General features: G+C 39.8%; 1 protein-coding gene across 6 annotated transcripts; it reads left to right on the top strand.

Moving 5' to 3' along the window:
* The first annotated feature begins 2 nt into the window (after window positions 1–2).
* TRMT6 (tRNA methyltransferase 6) lies at window positions 3–15,357 on the top strand. 6 transcript variants are annotated; one of them, XM_037390983.1, is made up of 11 exons: window positions 3–145; window positions 2,368–2,495; window positions 2,912–3,021; window positions 5,927–6,018; window positions 6,107–6,190; window positions 7,389–7,513; window positions 8,757–9,121; window positions 9,372–9,457; window positions 12,724–12,826; window positions 12,910–12,996; window positions 14,383–15,357. In XM_037390983.1, the coding sequence occupies exons 1-11, from the start codon at window positions 45–47 to the stop codon at window positions 14,554–14,556; spliced, it is 1,455 nt and encodes a 484-aa protein (XP_037246880.1). In that variant the 5' UTR covers window positions 3–44; the 3' UTR covers window positions 14,557–15,357. The 6 variants fall into 6 exon arrangements, with proteins under 6 accessions (XP_037246880.1, XP_037246882.1, XP_037246884.1 ...); XM_037390985.1 differs by lacking the exons at window positions 3–145; window positions 2,912–3,021 and having other exon boundaries at window positions 2,383–2,495; XM_037390987.1 differs by lacking the exons at window positions 3–145; window positions 2,912–3,021 and having other exon boundaries at window positions 2,383–2,495; window positions 5,927–6,022.
* Window positions 15,358–15,544: the final 187 nt, after the last annotated feature.

The raw sequence follows: 15,544 nt of genomic DNA, 5'->3' as shown, positions 1-15,544 counted from the left end.
TGCGCACTGCCCTGCCGCGGCGCGCGGCGCGAGGTGCGGCGGCGATGGAGGGCGGCCCGGGCCCGGGCCCGCGCATTTGTGAGGGGGATTGTGCCGTCCTGAAGCGGGACGACGTCTTCAAAGCGGTCCCCGTGCTACGGCGGAGGTGAGGGGCCGGCCCGGGGTTTTCGATCCTATTTGTCGTCTTCCCCTCGGCCGAGCTTTGCGCCGCCCCCCCACCCCTCCTCCTCCCCTGAGGGGATGCAGCGGCCGCGAGGCCCTCCCGAGGGGAGCGGGTCCCGGTGCGGCGGGTGTGACCCCGGCTCTCACGCCGGGACAGTCGGAGGTAACGGCCGGTGTGACCGGTAGCGCGAAAGGTTTTGATGCCGCCTTAGTTCCTGTGCCCAAGAACCCGGCAGATCTCCTGGCTGCGGTGTTCGCTGAGGACCTGAAAGGCGTTTTTGCGCTGCCGCTGTCAGGCCGGTGCGGCTGACGGGGAGCGAGGGTGCAGCGGCCTGGCCAGCGCCTGTCACACCTGCCCCCAGTGGCGCCTCATCCTGCGGGCTGCAGCGCTGCCTCCTTAGCGGGGTTGGCTCAGCATCGCCGTCAGGCTGCAGGAAGGTGCTGGCTGTCGGCTCTGGGTGCTGCAGCTTTGGCGAGGATGCTATGAAAGCTCTCCCATTTCTTTTTCCTAGGCCAGCTGGCATAGCGAGAAGCGCCTGCACCCCAGCAGGACATGCCACAATCAGTGGACACAGCCTGGGCTCCTCCCATTGCAGCAGTCAATTTTGTAGACCAGTGTGTAGAAGTCAGTATTGGGTAATGTGGCCAGGCATCTGATTCAGTAGCATGGAGATTTAAAGGTGCTATGCTTGAATGAGGCTGGTTTAGAAATGGCATAGCTCAGACCTAGGAATTGGGAGTACTGGTTATTGACAGGCTAAACGTTTACCAGTAGGATCTGGCACCTAAATCAGGTAGTTACTCTGACAGCCTGCAGAGCATGCCAAGATCTGTTCATTAGGTCCTTCTTCAGTTTTTGTAAGAAAGAATAAAAAAATATTGAAGAGTAAATAACGTCACGGGAAATTAAATAACTCTTGCTTTAACTTTTCCTTTTCTATAATCTGATGAGGGTAAGGATGCTCCAGGACCATGAGACAATAGCTGTGGTTGGATATTCTGTTTAGAATGGTCATCAAAATTTGAGCACCTGCACACTATTTTTCATCTATTTAAATTTTCTCCAGTCATTTCAAGTCTTCTATAATCATTTATTAGCCTTTTAAAGTCTGGATTGGTAGGGATTAATAGACTTCATGTGAGCAAGTATAACGTTAATGTTTTATGAAAAGGATTTGGTAACGTGACAAAACTTTATTATGCTTTATTTAAATTCTGGAGTGTATTTGGGGATACAAATAGTGTATGTAAAATACATGCACGAATTGCATACTTCAGTCAGTAGAATGCTGGAAATAACAAAAGAACTCAACCTGTTTGCTTAGATTCAGAGTTAGTGGTGAGTATAATCAGAGGTCATAGTGGTAGCTTTTGATTCGGATGTGATTGTGGCACATACACTGGTACCAGTTTCATTTGACAAGATCAGCAGACAAGACCAGTTCCCTTCTGGTCAGCAAGGAAACCTTTGTAGGTCACCCTGAAAGTTAAAGGCTTTGGATCCTGTTTTGTGTGAAGAAGGAAAAATGTAAACCTTCCTTAGTGCGATCAAAATGAAAGGGATAGTAAAATCCTTTCTTTTTTTAAAATTTTTGTTTTATTTAAACATTTCTAGGCTTACAAGTCGCTCTCTGCTGTCAGTTTTCTTCATAGGCTTTTGGCAAATATTATTGCAAAGGAGCTTTGCAAAATACAGGTTCTTTTTGCAGTAATCTGCATGACCCAGCCTAGATTTAATGAAGTTTTAATTAATTTCATTCCTTGCGTTGTTCTGACTTTCTCTGTCAGAAATGGTACTGCATAATTCAAGTATTATAGCCTTATTTTATCTGCCATTTTGCAATTTTTTTGAACTGAAAAAAATATTTTTCTTACTCTGTGCTCCATTTAAGTTCTTTGTTCTTTTCCTAATCAGTTTCAGTTTAATGTGGTTTTGTGGTTAATTTCACTTTTTATGCTTGTCCTGGTTTTCTTCAAGGATATAGGTAAAAATGGCATATATCATTGAATCATTTAGGTTGCAAAAGACCTTTAAGACCAAGTCCAACCGTAAACTCAGAACTGCCAAGCCCACCACTAACCCATGTCTCTAAGTGCCACATGTGCACATCTTTATATGAAGCTATAGTTCAGTTTCAATTATTGTGGGTTTCAGACATAGTAAAAATAATGCTTTTAATATAATTAACTTCTTTATTATTTCAGAAAAATTATTTTTGAGAAGCAATGGTTCTATCTGGATAATGCCATTGGACATATTTATGGAACTACATTTGAAGTAACCAGCGGTGGAAACCTCCAGCCAAAGCAAGAGGTGGAAGAGACTGCCACAGGTATTACAGAGGATTGACTGGTGTTTGGAAAAACAAGTTCCAATTCATTTGTTTCTTTGATAATACCAAAGGTGATGGAAAAGCTTTCTATTAATCATTTATTAACTTAACGCCACTTATATTCTTTCTGTCATGAAAGCGCATGGTTTTGTCTTGATCTGCTGTTTCACTAGTCCTGTAACAAATCAGCTTTTTAATATGGGAGAAAATTTGAACCTTAGTCTGGGTGCATATATATACTAAAGGTGTATTTTACATATTACATTTCATTGATTGCTTAGGCAATATTTTGCAAGGCCATGAAGCATGTGGGTTTAATCCTGAGAAGTCTGCTTTCTGTGAAACTAAAATCTATGTTTCTCCAATGTGAAGATATTTAGAGCTAGATTTTACAAATCTATATCCTTTTCCTTTAGAAACAAAAGAAGCAGGTACAGATAATCGTAACATAGTTGACGATGGAAAGTCTCAAAAACTGACTCATGATGACATAAAGGCTTTGAAGGACAAGGGTATTAAAGGACAGGTAAAAATAAGGTTTTGGTGTCATTTCTGTGCTACCTTGATGGTTATATTTCAGTTTATGAATTAGCCTATTCTTTTTATTGGTGCATAGACTTCAGTGCTTTTTCTTTGTTCTTCTGCTCAAGTCATGTTTTTTCTAAAGATCTGTTTTTACAAAAATGCAAAGGCTCTTTTCGTAGAAAACTTCATGTAAGGTTGGCAAATTTGTCAAAAGAAAGTAAAAGATTAATTTTTATAGCATCAAAAGTCATAACAGACAAAAAGAAATAACAACAAACATTAAGGAAATAGAGCTCGCATAATCACCTTTTAGTTTTGTTTGTTTATAAGATGCAAAATTATATTTCTATATTACAGATATATTAAAATTTTACAATAATTAAGCTATCAAAGGTGTAGGAAAGGATTATGAATAAACACCAAAGTACTAAGAAATAACACTGTTTAACAAGTGTACTGTCAGTGTGCCTCTAGACAGTACCTACTGAACATGTGATGCCTGTGTTTTATCTGCACCTCAAAAGCTAAAAATATTGTCAAGAGATCAGTTCTGTTCTGTTAGAACACGGATTGGTTTTTACCCTGCACTTTGTCAAGAAGAAGTGAGGCCATCTTAAATGTTAATGAACCTTTGCAGCCAGTTCTGTTCTGCACGTGTTCTGCACAGGCAAAAATTCTCTCTTACCTTTGGTTTACCCTTTCTAATAAAAATAAGAAAGTGCTCCTGCTTACATCAAGTTCATCTCCTGTTTGCATCTGGCTGTTTGCTGCTGCTCTCTAGAGCAGCTGTTGTGCTTTTGCCTGCTTAATGTTGGATTGCTCTAAGGAGTTTGGGATGGTATTTCCTCTGTTTCCAGGGTTGTGCTGCTAGTTGTGTTACCTCTTTGAAAAGAACATACTAATCAGTCTGATACCTTTGATGTTTTCTATTCGTTCTCATTATCTGTGGCAGATCACTCTGGCTTTTTTGTATGTCCTCAGTGTGTCTCTGCCATACATCTACCATACTTTTTTATCTTAGGTTATTAAAATATCCTACTTTGTTAACTCTGGTTTCTGAACTGTAGCCGAATATTCATTTTGCCTGTGTTAAATTAGCAGCAATAGACATTGTTCTTCCATAAGTGTCTGGTAAAATCTGAACTGTGAATGGCATGTCTTTGTGACACAGGCTCAGTTAGAGATGATTGTTATTTGAAATAAACCAACCTCAGTGTTAATGGGGCTTGATTTCCCATCACTTCCCAAATCCTTCCCAGGTCTTGAGGGATAGGTGTTAGGATGAAGACATGAAGTGGCATGTATTCCCAGGGCACTGCATAGTGCAGTGGCTTCCTTTTTGGCTTTTGCTTACCCTAGGGAAATATCCCCCAATTTCCTCACTGAAAATTTACTGGGGAAAAAAAACACCCGACCCAAACAGCCCAGACACTGCATTTAACTTTTTCCAAGAGTAAGGCAGAAAAAGAAAGATATGCTGTTTCACACCACTAATAGTGCATTTTAAGTGTTTGAAGAACTTTTAAGAAATAATGGCTTGAAAAGCAGCAATAGCAAGTAAGAAGTACTTGCACCACTGTATTTTGGAGCAGGTTCTTAAAGCACAATGGGAGATGCAATGTCTGCATTGAAAATACTCCTTTTGTCATTGCCCTACCGCTACCCTCTCCAAATTCCTGTGAGGCCAGGTTAGACTAATACTTTTCCTGCATGTTTAATAGAAACTTTCAATTTTAGCAGTTAAACGACTTCTGAACAACTGAAATACCACTCTGCAGCATTTGTTCTTCTGTTGCAGGCATGGGGACAAGTCCTGAGCAATGAAAGTTTTTTTTTCTTGGAGGTCTTAATGATCCCTCCAGCTGGAACCTGAACATATGAGGAAGAGTTGGATTGACAAAAGGAGATTAGAGTGAAGAGACCAGGAAACAAAAAATGGAATTCTGGGAAAACCTGGGAGCTAGAGATGGAAGAAGTCGGGGGGAGTATTGTAGGAAATAGTAAATGCTGAGGAGATAGACATTGTGCAAGGAGTTGGTACAGGAATCTAGCGCAGTTTGGGAGGCAGACAAAATGAAGTGGTGTAAGGGAGATGTCTGGTAAGTAGCAGAGTATAAGGGAAGAACAAGCACAAGGTGGAAAAAAAGATACCCTCAGAGATGGAGATGCTGAAGTCAGACAAAGAGACCCAGAGAAGGAGTTGGATTAAAGTAAATATTGCGTATGACATCAGGTTGTTTTGTTTTTGTAAAATATTTTTGCCTGTATAGCTTCACGCAGGACTTAGGGTACTGTCATGCAATCCAGTTACTATGGGGAATGTTAGCCCAACAGAATATATGTCAGTTGTTCTGTAATAACTGACAATAAACATAACTCAGCCTCGCTCTAAACACAGGATAATTAAAGTAGCTAATCACTTGGAGAAAGCAGTATAGTCTCATTTACATTGGCATGGGATAAGAATATTTAGGTACTGAGGCTTCACAGTAAGGGCTGAAGTAATGACTTGCTGATGCTGAAAGGAACAACCCTGCTTTTTCTTCAGTTCTGGCCTTACGAGTCTGCCCTCTCTCATGAGTTAGCTTTGGCACCTACCAGGCTCCTTCCCCACAAAATACCCCATTTCCAGGATAAGCGTTTTCAGCTTTATCATTTTTATGCTGGCATTACGTAGTTAGAGAACACCTAGAGACAAAAGTATATGATTAAATTTCTGCACATAGTCAAGAGTAGTGCCTCACTTGTCATGTTGATTAATAGAACTTTAGTTTGCCATTAATGGCAGTGGAAGGTAACAGTATACATGCCTCTACTGGAAGAAAATATTTCAAGTGTTTGTTTGAAAAAGTACTTTATGTGAAATGCACGAGAAATAAATACCAGCTATAATTGTCTTTTCCAAGGAAATAGTTCAACAGTTAATAGAGAACAGTACAACATTCAGAGACAAAACAGAATTTGCTCAAGATAAATACATAAAGAAGAAGAAAAAAAAGTAAGTTAATTTTAAAATGTGGAAAATACTTAGTAGTCCTCTAATATGTTGAGCTAAAAATAAGACTATTACTATGTGTTTCATACAGATATGAAGCAGTTATTACAATTGTGAAACCATCCACTCGCATTCTTTCAACAATGTATTATGCAAGGGAACCTGGAAAAATTAAGTGAGTTTCCATTTTGTTTTGTTTTTTTTTTCCAAATTATAACAGAAAGATATTTTAATATTCTTTAAAATACCTGTATTATACCAGAGTAGACAATACTCTCATTTCTTCTTTTTTTTCCTCTGTTAGTGGAAAGATTGCAAATTAATGAAAAATAATGTGATATAGAAAATGAATCAGTATGCTATTGCAGCAAAGAGGAAAACTCTTCTGCATGTAGTGTCAGCGTTTACCATTTCCCTACCACCACCGTCTTGCTAATTACCTAAGCAGACAGGCTTCTTGCATTTTCAGAGGTATCTCTTCTCTGGGTCAGTGCGTATTGTCTCTTGTTTTCTGGCTCAGTAATCAAAATAACAAGCCACCTGCCAGAAGCAGGAACTTTTGTCCTTAATGTGCTAGGGATTCAAAATGTTCTTCAGTCAGAAGTCTCCAGAATTTGAAAACTGGTTAATGCTGGGGGGCGGGAGTTGGGGGGAACAATGATAAGAGATCTAGCGCATTGGATTTTCACTTACCAAAATTAAATGATACGTTGTTACAGACATTGTTTAAGATGTACTGAATTCATTGGTTTTAAGGCTGAGATGCTGAGACTTAAAACCCTCACGTTTCTGTTATTTAAGGCTTCTCAAACCGTTTTCCTTCTCCTTCCCCCATCACCTTCGCTTGGCTTTATTTGTTGAGACTGGTTGTAATTTCCTTGGCCGTCGCTGAGTTTCTTCAGTGCATGCGCTGCAGTAAGTCTAGTTAGGTGTTGATCTTGGATTGCACATGGTGTGTGCTACTGCAAAACAGATGAAAATCATAAAGAAAACATTTAAGAATTAGGAAATGCATTCAAATACCGTTTGTTCTTTACAAAACTGACATGTCAGAGAAAACAAAAGAAGTTTAAAAATATTTTGTCTGACTGACACAGCATGAGATGTCCACTTCAGTATGCGCACCCTACTTTACATCCTGCTTTTGCTCTTCCCTGCTGATTTCTTGTTTGCTAATTTTTTGTTCTAATGCTTCTTTATTACTGGGTGGTTAATTTAAGTTTCCGCATGGTGACTCTGAAGACCACTGGTGCTGTTCCTGAAAATCGACCTGTAATCCAACTTTTTTTGACAGGCTCCTGAGCTAATGATACGCAGCATCTATAACTCTAAGAAAACTAACTTGATACATCTTAAACCCCTCTGTCTTCTAGCCACTTGCGATATGACACCCTGGCTCAGATGTTGACTTTAGGAAACATCCGTGCTGGCAACAAGATGATTGTAATGGAAACGTGTGCAGGCCTTGTGCTGGGTGCGGTGATGGAGCGAATGGGAGGCAAGTAACACGGTGGCTTTAGTAAGGAGCAGACTGAGGGCTTACTTGAAACTTAAGCGATGCATATCTCTGTGATACTGTGAAAAGGCATTATTTCAGAATACTTTCTCAGTTCAGAGAGACGCTTGTTTTTCTGTTGGAGAAAGCTGTATTTTGCGTATTTCAGTTGGATTTTTTTTCCCACTCTTTAAAAAAAAATACAAAATGTAAAGTAGGTATCACTGTATGTAGATCTGGTTTTAATTTCTGTCTTAGCATAGTGACATGTTCAGAAAAGGCTGCAAGGAGTTTGTATGCATATTCTTCCCAGGCACGTGGGAAGTCCAGGAAAGTGAGTGGTAGAAATCTGAGATCGTGACACTGGAATTCAGAAAGCCCGCAGCACTGAAAATGTTGTCATTCCTCTTGTTCTTTGCACCAGAGATTTAATGTCTGCAAAATGTATATTTTAAAAGTAGCATGTGACATTTTCATGTGCGTATTCTAGGAGAAGATCAACTTGGGTTTTATGTCTCAAACTCAGTTAATTAGTTTCATCATAAGTCATTCAAAGACACTAGACAGAGATGACAATTATATTCCAGAAGCCTAGAAAGGTAGGAAGTGTGATGTGATGTGCACCCAGATGTGCTGTTTGTTGGCTGAGAAGCACACAGGCAGTCATGCAATAAATTGGTTTTGTTTCAGCAACTTTTGGCCATAGGGATGCTTTCTGAAGTCAATTAAATAAAGTGCAGTTTCAGTGTAACTATTGAAAAGTTCTTGTCAGTATGTTTAAACATCTGACAGCTCTTCCTTCAGAGTCTGGATGTTGAGGAAATCCATTGCCTATTAATGCTGTTTAAATTAGCTTTTCTTTTTTATCAAAACCACTCCATAGTTACAAGTAACAAATATGGTAGAAAATTTGTCTTCTAATTGTTAATTAAATTAGCTTTTCTAAGAGTTTGTCACTGCTTACATGTTCTGTGCTAATCCTAAATACATGTTCAATACATGCATAATCTTTGAGTTACCTTGTCCTTTTGAGTTGCAGTAACTGTTGTCCTTCCAATAAGAATTTTCTACCGCAAGGCGTACTTCAGCAGCTTGTTAAATTTGACGAAGGTTAGATTAAGAGCAGGCAATTACTTACCTATTCTTAAATGAATGCTTCATTTAAGCATTTTAGAAAATTAGAAATTTGAAGCGATTTAAGAAATTCTGGCTTTCCAACGTATTTTTGATTCTTTTGCTTTCATAGGCTATGGATCCATTATTCAGATGTATCCAGGAGGGGGACCTGTTAGAGCTGCTACCACTTGTTTTGGATTTCCAAAAGCTTTTTTCAATAATCTTCATGAATTTCCTCTCAGCAAAGTGGATAGTCTCCTCTCTGGGACATTTTCTACAGAGACTCTGCCCTCAGAACCTGAAGATAATGCGCTAGGGGAAGAAGAAAGCAACGGAGTGACTGATGAGAAGCAGATTTCCCTGCAGGAAACAGAAGAGGAATCTACTACTGAAGCAGCTATGGAGATCAACCAAACAGAAGAGCAAGAAACAATGGACATCAATGCTGAAGATGTAGAATTTAAAGAAAACAAAGAAAAAGAAAATAAAGAAAATGTAAGAATATGTAAGAATATGTATTATGGCTATTCGAGTTTTACAAGGTCTATATACTTAAAATTTTTCCGTCTGAATCGGGCGTGCTGAAATACAGCTTATTCAGGTGTTACAATGGAACTCTGGAGGTTGTCTTTTGTCTTACGTTAAGCCATCTAAGATGCCAAAAAATGAAACTTAAGTCCATGCAACAGTGATCCAATATATAATAACCAGTTGAAGTGCAAACTGTTTGTTTTGCTTTTTAAAGGTTCGGGAAAAGCAAAGAAAACAATGGGAGAGAAGGAAAAAGCTGATAGAAACTGCTGCTTTGCTGAGAGAGAGGAATGCTGATGGGTGAGTTTGTTTGTAGTCAGAAAGGTCTTCTGTTTGAAAACACATCTATAGAAAATAATTTCCTTTGAAACAAAAGCTTTATTTTAGGAAGACTATTTTGTTTCTTAATATTTACAAGCAAGCAGTCAGCCCCCGTGTGTCTTGGGTTTTGTTTGGTTCTTACCCAGTTGAGATTTTTTGTTATTTAAATGGTTTGAAATGTCTTGATCTAAAAGCCATAGTTTCCTGACTAGGTATGAGTAAACATTAACAAAAAAATAAAATACCTATTTTGTCCAAAGAGAAACAGAATCCAGGTAGAATTTAATACAAAATGACTGCTGATAACAATCACAGAATTCTAACTGGCAGAAAACCCCACAACACCTGAGGGTTTTGATTTTATTAAATTGTAACTAAGTTTGTTGCCTTGGGAGTTTGGTTCATTTGTTTTTAGAAACTCATCTTTTCTATAACTTTGTTTTACCTGCTTTAGCCAGGGTCAGTTGTTCCCAAGGAACAATTTAATGTGAAGATTTCGTATCATAAGTTTAAAACAAATACGATAAATAGATTCCTAGAAATTCGGCCCCACTGTAGTGTAAGTATATTTTTAGTGGTTGTGACTTTTTCACGATGTTCTTAGCCATTGCTGAACTGATTTAAGTTAATTGAATAACATTGATTTTGTTAATTTAATAACATTTCAAGTTTGTGTTTTCCTCCTAAGAATATTGGCTCACTAGGAATAAAGCTGTTCTGCTCGGATAAACTTTAGTACACATTTATTGGTTATGTTTAAATGCCTGTGTATAATTTTTGTTTGTATTATTATGAAATGTGTTAACTCATGTGCATTCATATTTTAGTATATCTCATCTAGCATATTTAAGTGGTAGAATTAGCCTTTTCTATAAAGATGCAGAGACAGGTCACTCTGGGTTCTCCTAAGCAATAAAATGGTAAAGGAGGTCTGTAAAATATACTGCACCTCTGCTCAGCGGCAGCAGCGCCACGGGCAGTGCCTGTGGATGACCACTACACTGCCTGAACAGTGGCTGTGTTTTGTTCTGGTATTACCCATGTCTCCAGCACCCATTGTTATAATTAATGTCTGTGCACGATTAGCAAAGTGAAAATTAGTGTATGGCTTTACTTGATTCTTCCTGTAGCGTAAAATAGTGTATTCAGTTTTTGTTTGAGTTCAAGGAAGCCTATCTAGCATTTGTCGCTTGTTCGTTTGTCTTCAATCACATGTACACTTCTTTTGCCCTTTGTAATGCGTGAGAGCTATAATAAATTATATACCTGAAGGGGTGAGGGATTTCTTGCTTTAGGAGGTCTTCGGTATGATGGGGAGGAGGGGAGTTCAGGCTGCCTGAAGGCGCTGTCCCAGCTGCAGTCGGGGTCCCCTACCTTGGGTCACCTGCCTTTTCTAGCCCACCGCTTGTTTAGACCAGGAGCTGCAGGGTGCTGTACTGCTAAGCCAGGAAAAACTGGCATGGAATAAAGCAATGCTTCAAACTAACAACTTGGCACAGGAGTGGAAGCAGGCAGGGAGGTTTGAGTTTTCGATTCCATATTCCCTGCATGCTTAGTTTTGTTTTGTTTTGCAAGAGAGAAACAGGGACAGAATAGGTGGAAGCTGGGTAACACTGGAGCTGGGGCACTGACCTCCGGAGAATTACTTCTTGAGGTCCTGCATTTAACAGTATGTACTATTTAATGTAGAAAATACAATTTTAGTATTTTTTAATTATTATTTTTATACATATACGTATATAAATTACAGAAATGTATATACTGTAGAATAATTATTTAATATAACATTTTTTTATTAAAGTTATATTTTCTGTGCTGTCACATGGTAAAACACTGCTTGTACTGGATCTGTTTGTTCAGTTCCATTTATGAGAGCTGAAGTCTGTTGTCAGTCTTTGTGGGGGAAAAAGGAAGATACCCGTTAGGGATTTGGTATTCTTTTAAAGAAGACCTAAGACAGACTATTACATTTTTCTGATACTATGAAAGTGGAAATGCGTTTATAGACACTCCATGTGTTCAAGATTAGGCCACGCTCCCTTTCTCTCCTTCCCTGCTCTTCCTCTACCTCTTCTCCTCCCCTCTCACCCGTTACATTAATCCTGCACCCGGCCAGGCTGCCCGCTGACAGCAATATGTGCTGCCATATGAGAGCGCAGCAGTTGATTTCTCGCAGTCTCATCTCTTCCTTACCTTCCTGTTGTCTGGCCGAGCTCCTGGCAGTCACTGCAGCGCTCCAAGCCTTCTCAGGCAGTCTGGAATCTTTTTTTCTTTATGGTCTGCTTGGTAAATTACCAAGCATAAATTTTTTGAAGTTAGGGTTTGAAGTAAATGGCCCACAAGGCCATGGCCAGCACAATGCCAAAATGAAACAACTGTGAAAGAATTGCTTCAGCTCTTTATCTCTGTTGTGTTTAGAAAATTGAACACCTGTTTTTACCTTGCTTTTGTTAGGTAAGTTTAACGGTGTCTCCAGCGCTGTATGTTCCCCTGGAGAACAAATGTTAATTGATGGGTCATCTCTTAGGGTATTTGTGTACGGGAGAAGTAGTTTAATTAGCACATTCTTCTGCACAAGTATAACAACTAATTTGCTCCATCATTTCTTGCAATCTAGTTTAGCAGTGAATTTTTTTTATTAAAACTCCCTATCTGTAGAGAATCATAACCATCTGTAAGTCCAAGTTATGCTATGATATTAAAATGAGGATGAAGAATAAAATTTGAAGCCTTTAAGTTGGCAAGGACATAATTTATTTTTAAAAGATTTTTAGTCATGCCCGTTAAGGGATTGTTTTCTCCTTAAATAATAACTTTTTAATACAAAACTGTCTGTAATGAAGATTACCCAGTCTAAAGAAATCATAACTGAAGTTACCTTCTAAGCAACAAGTAGCAGTCACAAAATTTGAATTTTATTTGGACAATGGTCTTAGGGTAGAGAAAGCAGCATGCAAATTCTTGGGCCGTGAGAATTACTGTGGAGCTCAACCCAGCTGAACTGAGTGCTTTCTGCAGTGCGTTCAAGTATATGGCACATTAGGGAACAAGTGATTTATCCTCTCAATTATGCAAGTAGGAAATCATGATATTTTTTTGTCTTTGGGGAGTTATTAGAGCCATGAAAACATGCTGATTAGCAACATTTAAGCTATAATTGATTGCTGTGCTAAGTAGGAGAAAATGTCACTTGATGAATAGGTTTTAGAAGCAGAAAACTAATGTGTGTGAAATTTCTTTTGCAGCTTAATTGTAGCCAGCAAGTTTCACCCCACTCCTTTATTACTTTCATTATTGGAATTTGTTGCTCCTTCAAGGCCTTTTGTTGTCTACTGCCAGTATAAAGAGGTAAATCAAGTATGTTACTTCAGCTCTTATAGTTCAAGTTTAAGACTGTTCTGCTGTGTAACCTACTATTTGGTTTTTTTAAGCCATTATTAGAATGTTACACAAAGCTGAGGGAGAGAGGCGGTGTTATTAACCTAAAGCTGTCTGAAACCTGGCTACGAAACTACCAGGTAAGGATTACAGTAAATGGCTGTCAAAACAGCATGGGTGCTGGGGAGCGAAGCGCGCTCTGAAAATACGGGGTTTGAACTGACAGACGGCGCGTAACCTTGTGCCTTTGTTTTCCTGAGAGCAGTGGGAAAATACTCTGAAGAATTGTAATGCTTCATTGCAGGAATTTCAAATGGAAATATTTATTTTATTCTTACAAAGCATTTCATTTAAACATTTGCTGAAATATTTGCAGCACTGACAGATTCAGTAGTTGTGCTGCTTTAGTGGCTAGCCTGAAGTGAGGGACAATGTAATGTCGTGTCAGAGAGATGTAGCAAAGTATTAGAAGTGTTTATTAATTTCCAGTTGGTTTGACAGCTGGAAAAAAAAAAGTGTAATGTTAAGAATGGTGGTGACTTACACAGTTGATGCCTTGGAACTAAAGTAACAAGAAGTTTCTGGTCTGGGAACTGAACAAGATGAGGGGGGAAAACATCTCCACAGTGAAAAATGTCAGTTTGACTGACATTTTGAACAAGGAACGTTTGCAAATGTGGAGTACCCTCTCAGCTGTGGAGAAGCAGGAGCATGTCTGATTCCTAAGCAGCTCACCACCTCTGAAGAGGTTCTTGCATCTCACTAGCTTTCTCCTGCCCATAGGCTGCTGGAGTCTGTAAGGAATTATTATTGAGGGGATGACTTAATTCAGGCATGGGTGGCCACGATGAGTGACTGTTGATCAGGCAACCCAGTCAGGAGTGACGGGGAGATTCACAGAGGAAGGTGTTCACCAGGGTTAGGCCTGGCAAGGCTTCCTGTGCCCAGGTGCAGTTAGGAACAAGGCTGCGCCGTCGCACCGACACGAGTAAATCAGTTTAGACCTGCAGCAGCAGGCAAAGCAAGGAGGAGGCATAACTGAAGAGGAGATGTTTACAGAACGTCTTAACGTAGCGGAAGGTGGTGGTTCATTGCTGTATCTTGTCTTAGGAGCAGCTACGGAAAGATGATAGTGGCAGAGCTGGAAATCACTGTATTACTTAGTGCTGGTTTGTGAGGCCAGCTGCAGTCCTTTGCAGAGTACCCCAGTTCTGAACACATTAATGAGGCTTTCATGCACCCCAAACCTCGGCTTTGTCATTTTGCTGGAAATGCCATGGAGAAGTAATCAGTGGGGCAGCAGCCTGTGTTCTCACCTGTTTCTGTACCTGGTTTCTGCCACGCAGGTACTTTGCCCTTTGAAGATAAATCCACTTTCCAAATTACTGTTGGTTGTGGTGGCTGGAAAAACAAATTACATCTTACACTGTAAGCTTAAATGACACAATTCAGTGTGCACATACAGAGTGAGTCTTTACAGATGCTTGGGTTTTTGTTTGGTTTGGGGTTTGTGGTTTTTTTTAAAGGTCTTACCAGATCGAAGCCATCCAAAACTGACCATGAGCGGAGGTGGAGGGTACCTTCTGTCTGGTATAACTGTTGTCTTGGATAAGGGCAGATCTGATTCCAGTAATTTAGAAGCGCTGAAGACGGAAGAGCCATCATCAAAAAGGTGCAAAGTTCAAGACCTTCATTGTTAACGTTTGAAGAACTGATTTGGTTTTTAGATCTCAGGACTCTTTACTGTTAGCAAAATAACAAGTCTGCTTCCTGTGCTCCTGAGAGCACAGCAGTTGTGCCTGTCATCCGTCTGTCAGCAGAAAGCAGCGAACTGTGTGGCAGGGAGGGTTGTCTCGCTTGTTACCACTTCACATGATCAGAATGAGAAGAAAAACCCTTGGGAGCAAACACCACACTGAAAACACAGTAACTTTGGAAAGAAGAGAAGATGAGCGTGAGCGAAGGCATTCTGTCTGTCTGTTGCCAAAAGTGGAAAGGAAGCAGCAGGTTGTGCAAAGGTTGGGTCCGAACCAACGCGCCTAACTCGGCCTTCCGTGTTCCCAGAACAGGTCAGGGTTGAGCAGCACACGCAGTGATCTGCTCCCCCTCTGGGCACGGAACCACCTCTGTTCAGTAACTTAAGGAAGTAAAATAACAGCAAAAATCATAGGCTCTTCTTTCTAAAGGAGTGCTAAAAAGAGAATACTAATAGCACAACTTTACAGCATGACCCATGTTTTCCTGACGTACATACAGAGGAGAAAGTGCATGTTTGTAAATTAAAATACCAAATATTTAAACAATGTCTCAATTAGTATTGCCTGTCTTTTTCCAAAGAGTTGTTACTTGTTTTTATTTTAAGATGGGACTATTTTGAAAACTCCAACATGTATATATATGTATTCTACTGTTTTATCTTTCATGATGTGTAGCTTTTCTATTAATTTTTTTAACTTTGCGTTTGCCACTTCAATTAAACTGCAGGATGTTTTTCCTAATGAGATTCACTTCCTCTTCCTTCCTTTTCCCTCTTTTTGGAAATAGAGGTCTAGCAGAGGCCTTAGGAAGAGAATACCCTGGCTGGCTGCACGCCAGTGAGCCCCCAGTGGGAGCTTTGGGCCCGTGTGGGAGTTCCTACAGCCAGCAGGACTTGGCTTCTGTTCTTCAGCGTAGGCGTCAGGGGAATGT

The sequence above is a fragment of the Falco rusticolus genome, chromosome 6 (assembly GCF_015220075.1).
Source record: "Falco rusticolus isolate bFalRus1 chromosome 6, bFalRus1.pri, whole genome shotgun sequence".
Lineage (NCBI taxonomy): Eukaryota > Metazoa > Chordata > Aves > Falconiformes > Falconidae > Falco > Falco rusticolus.
This window is presented reverse-complemented; position numbering and strand designations above follow the sequence as displayed.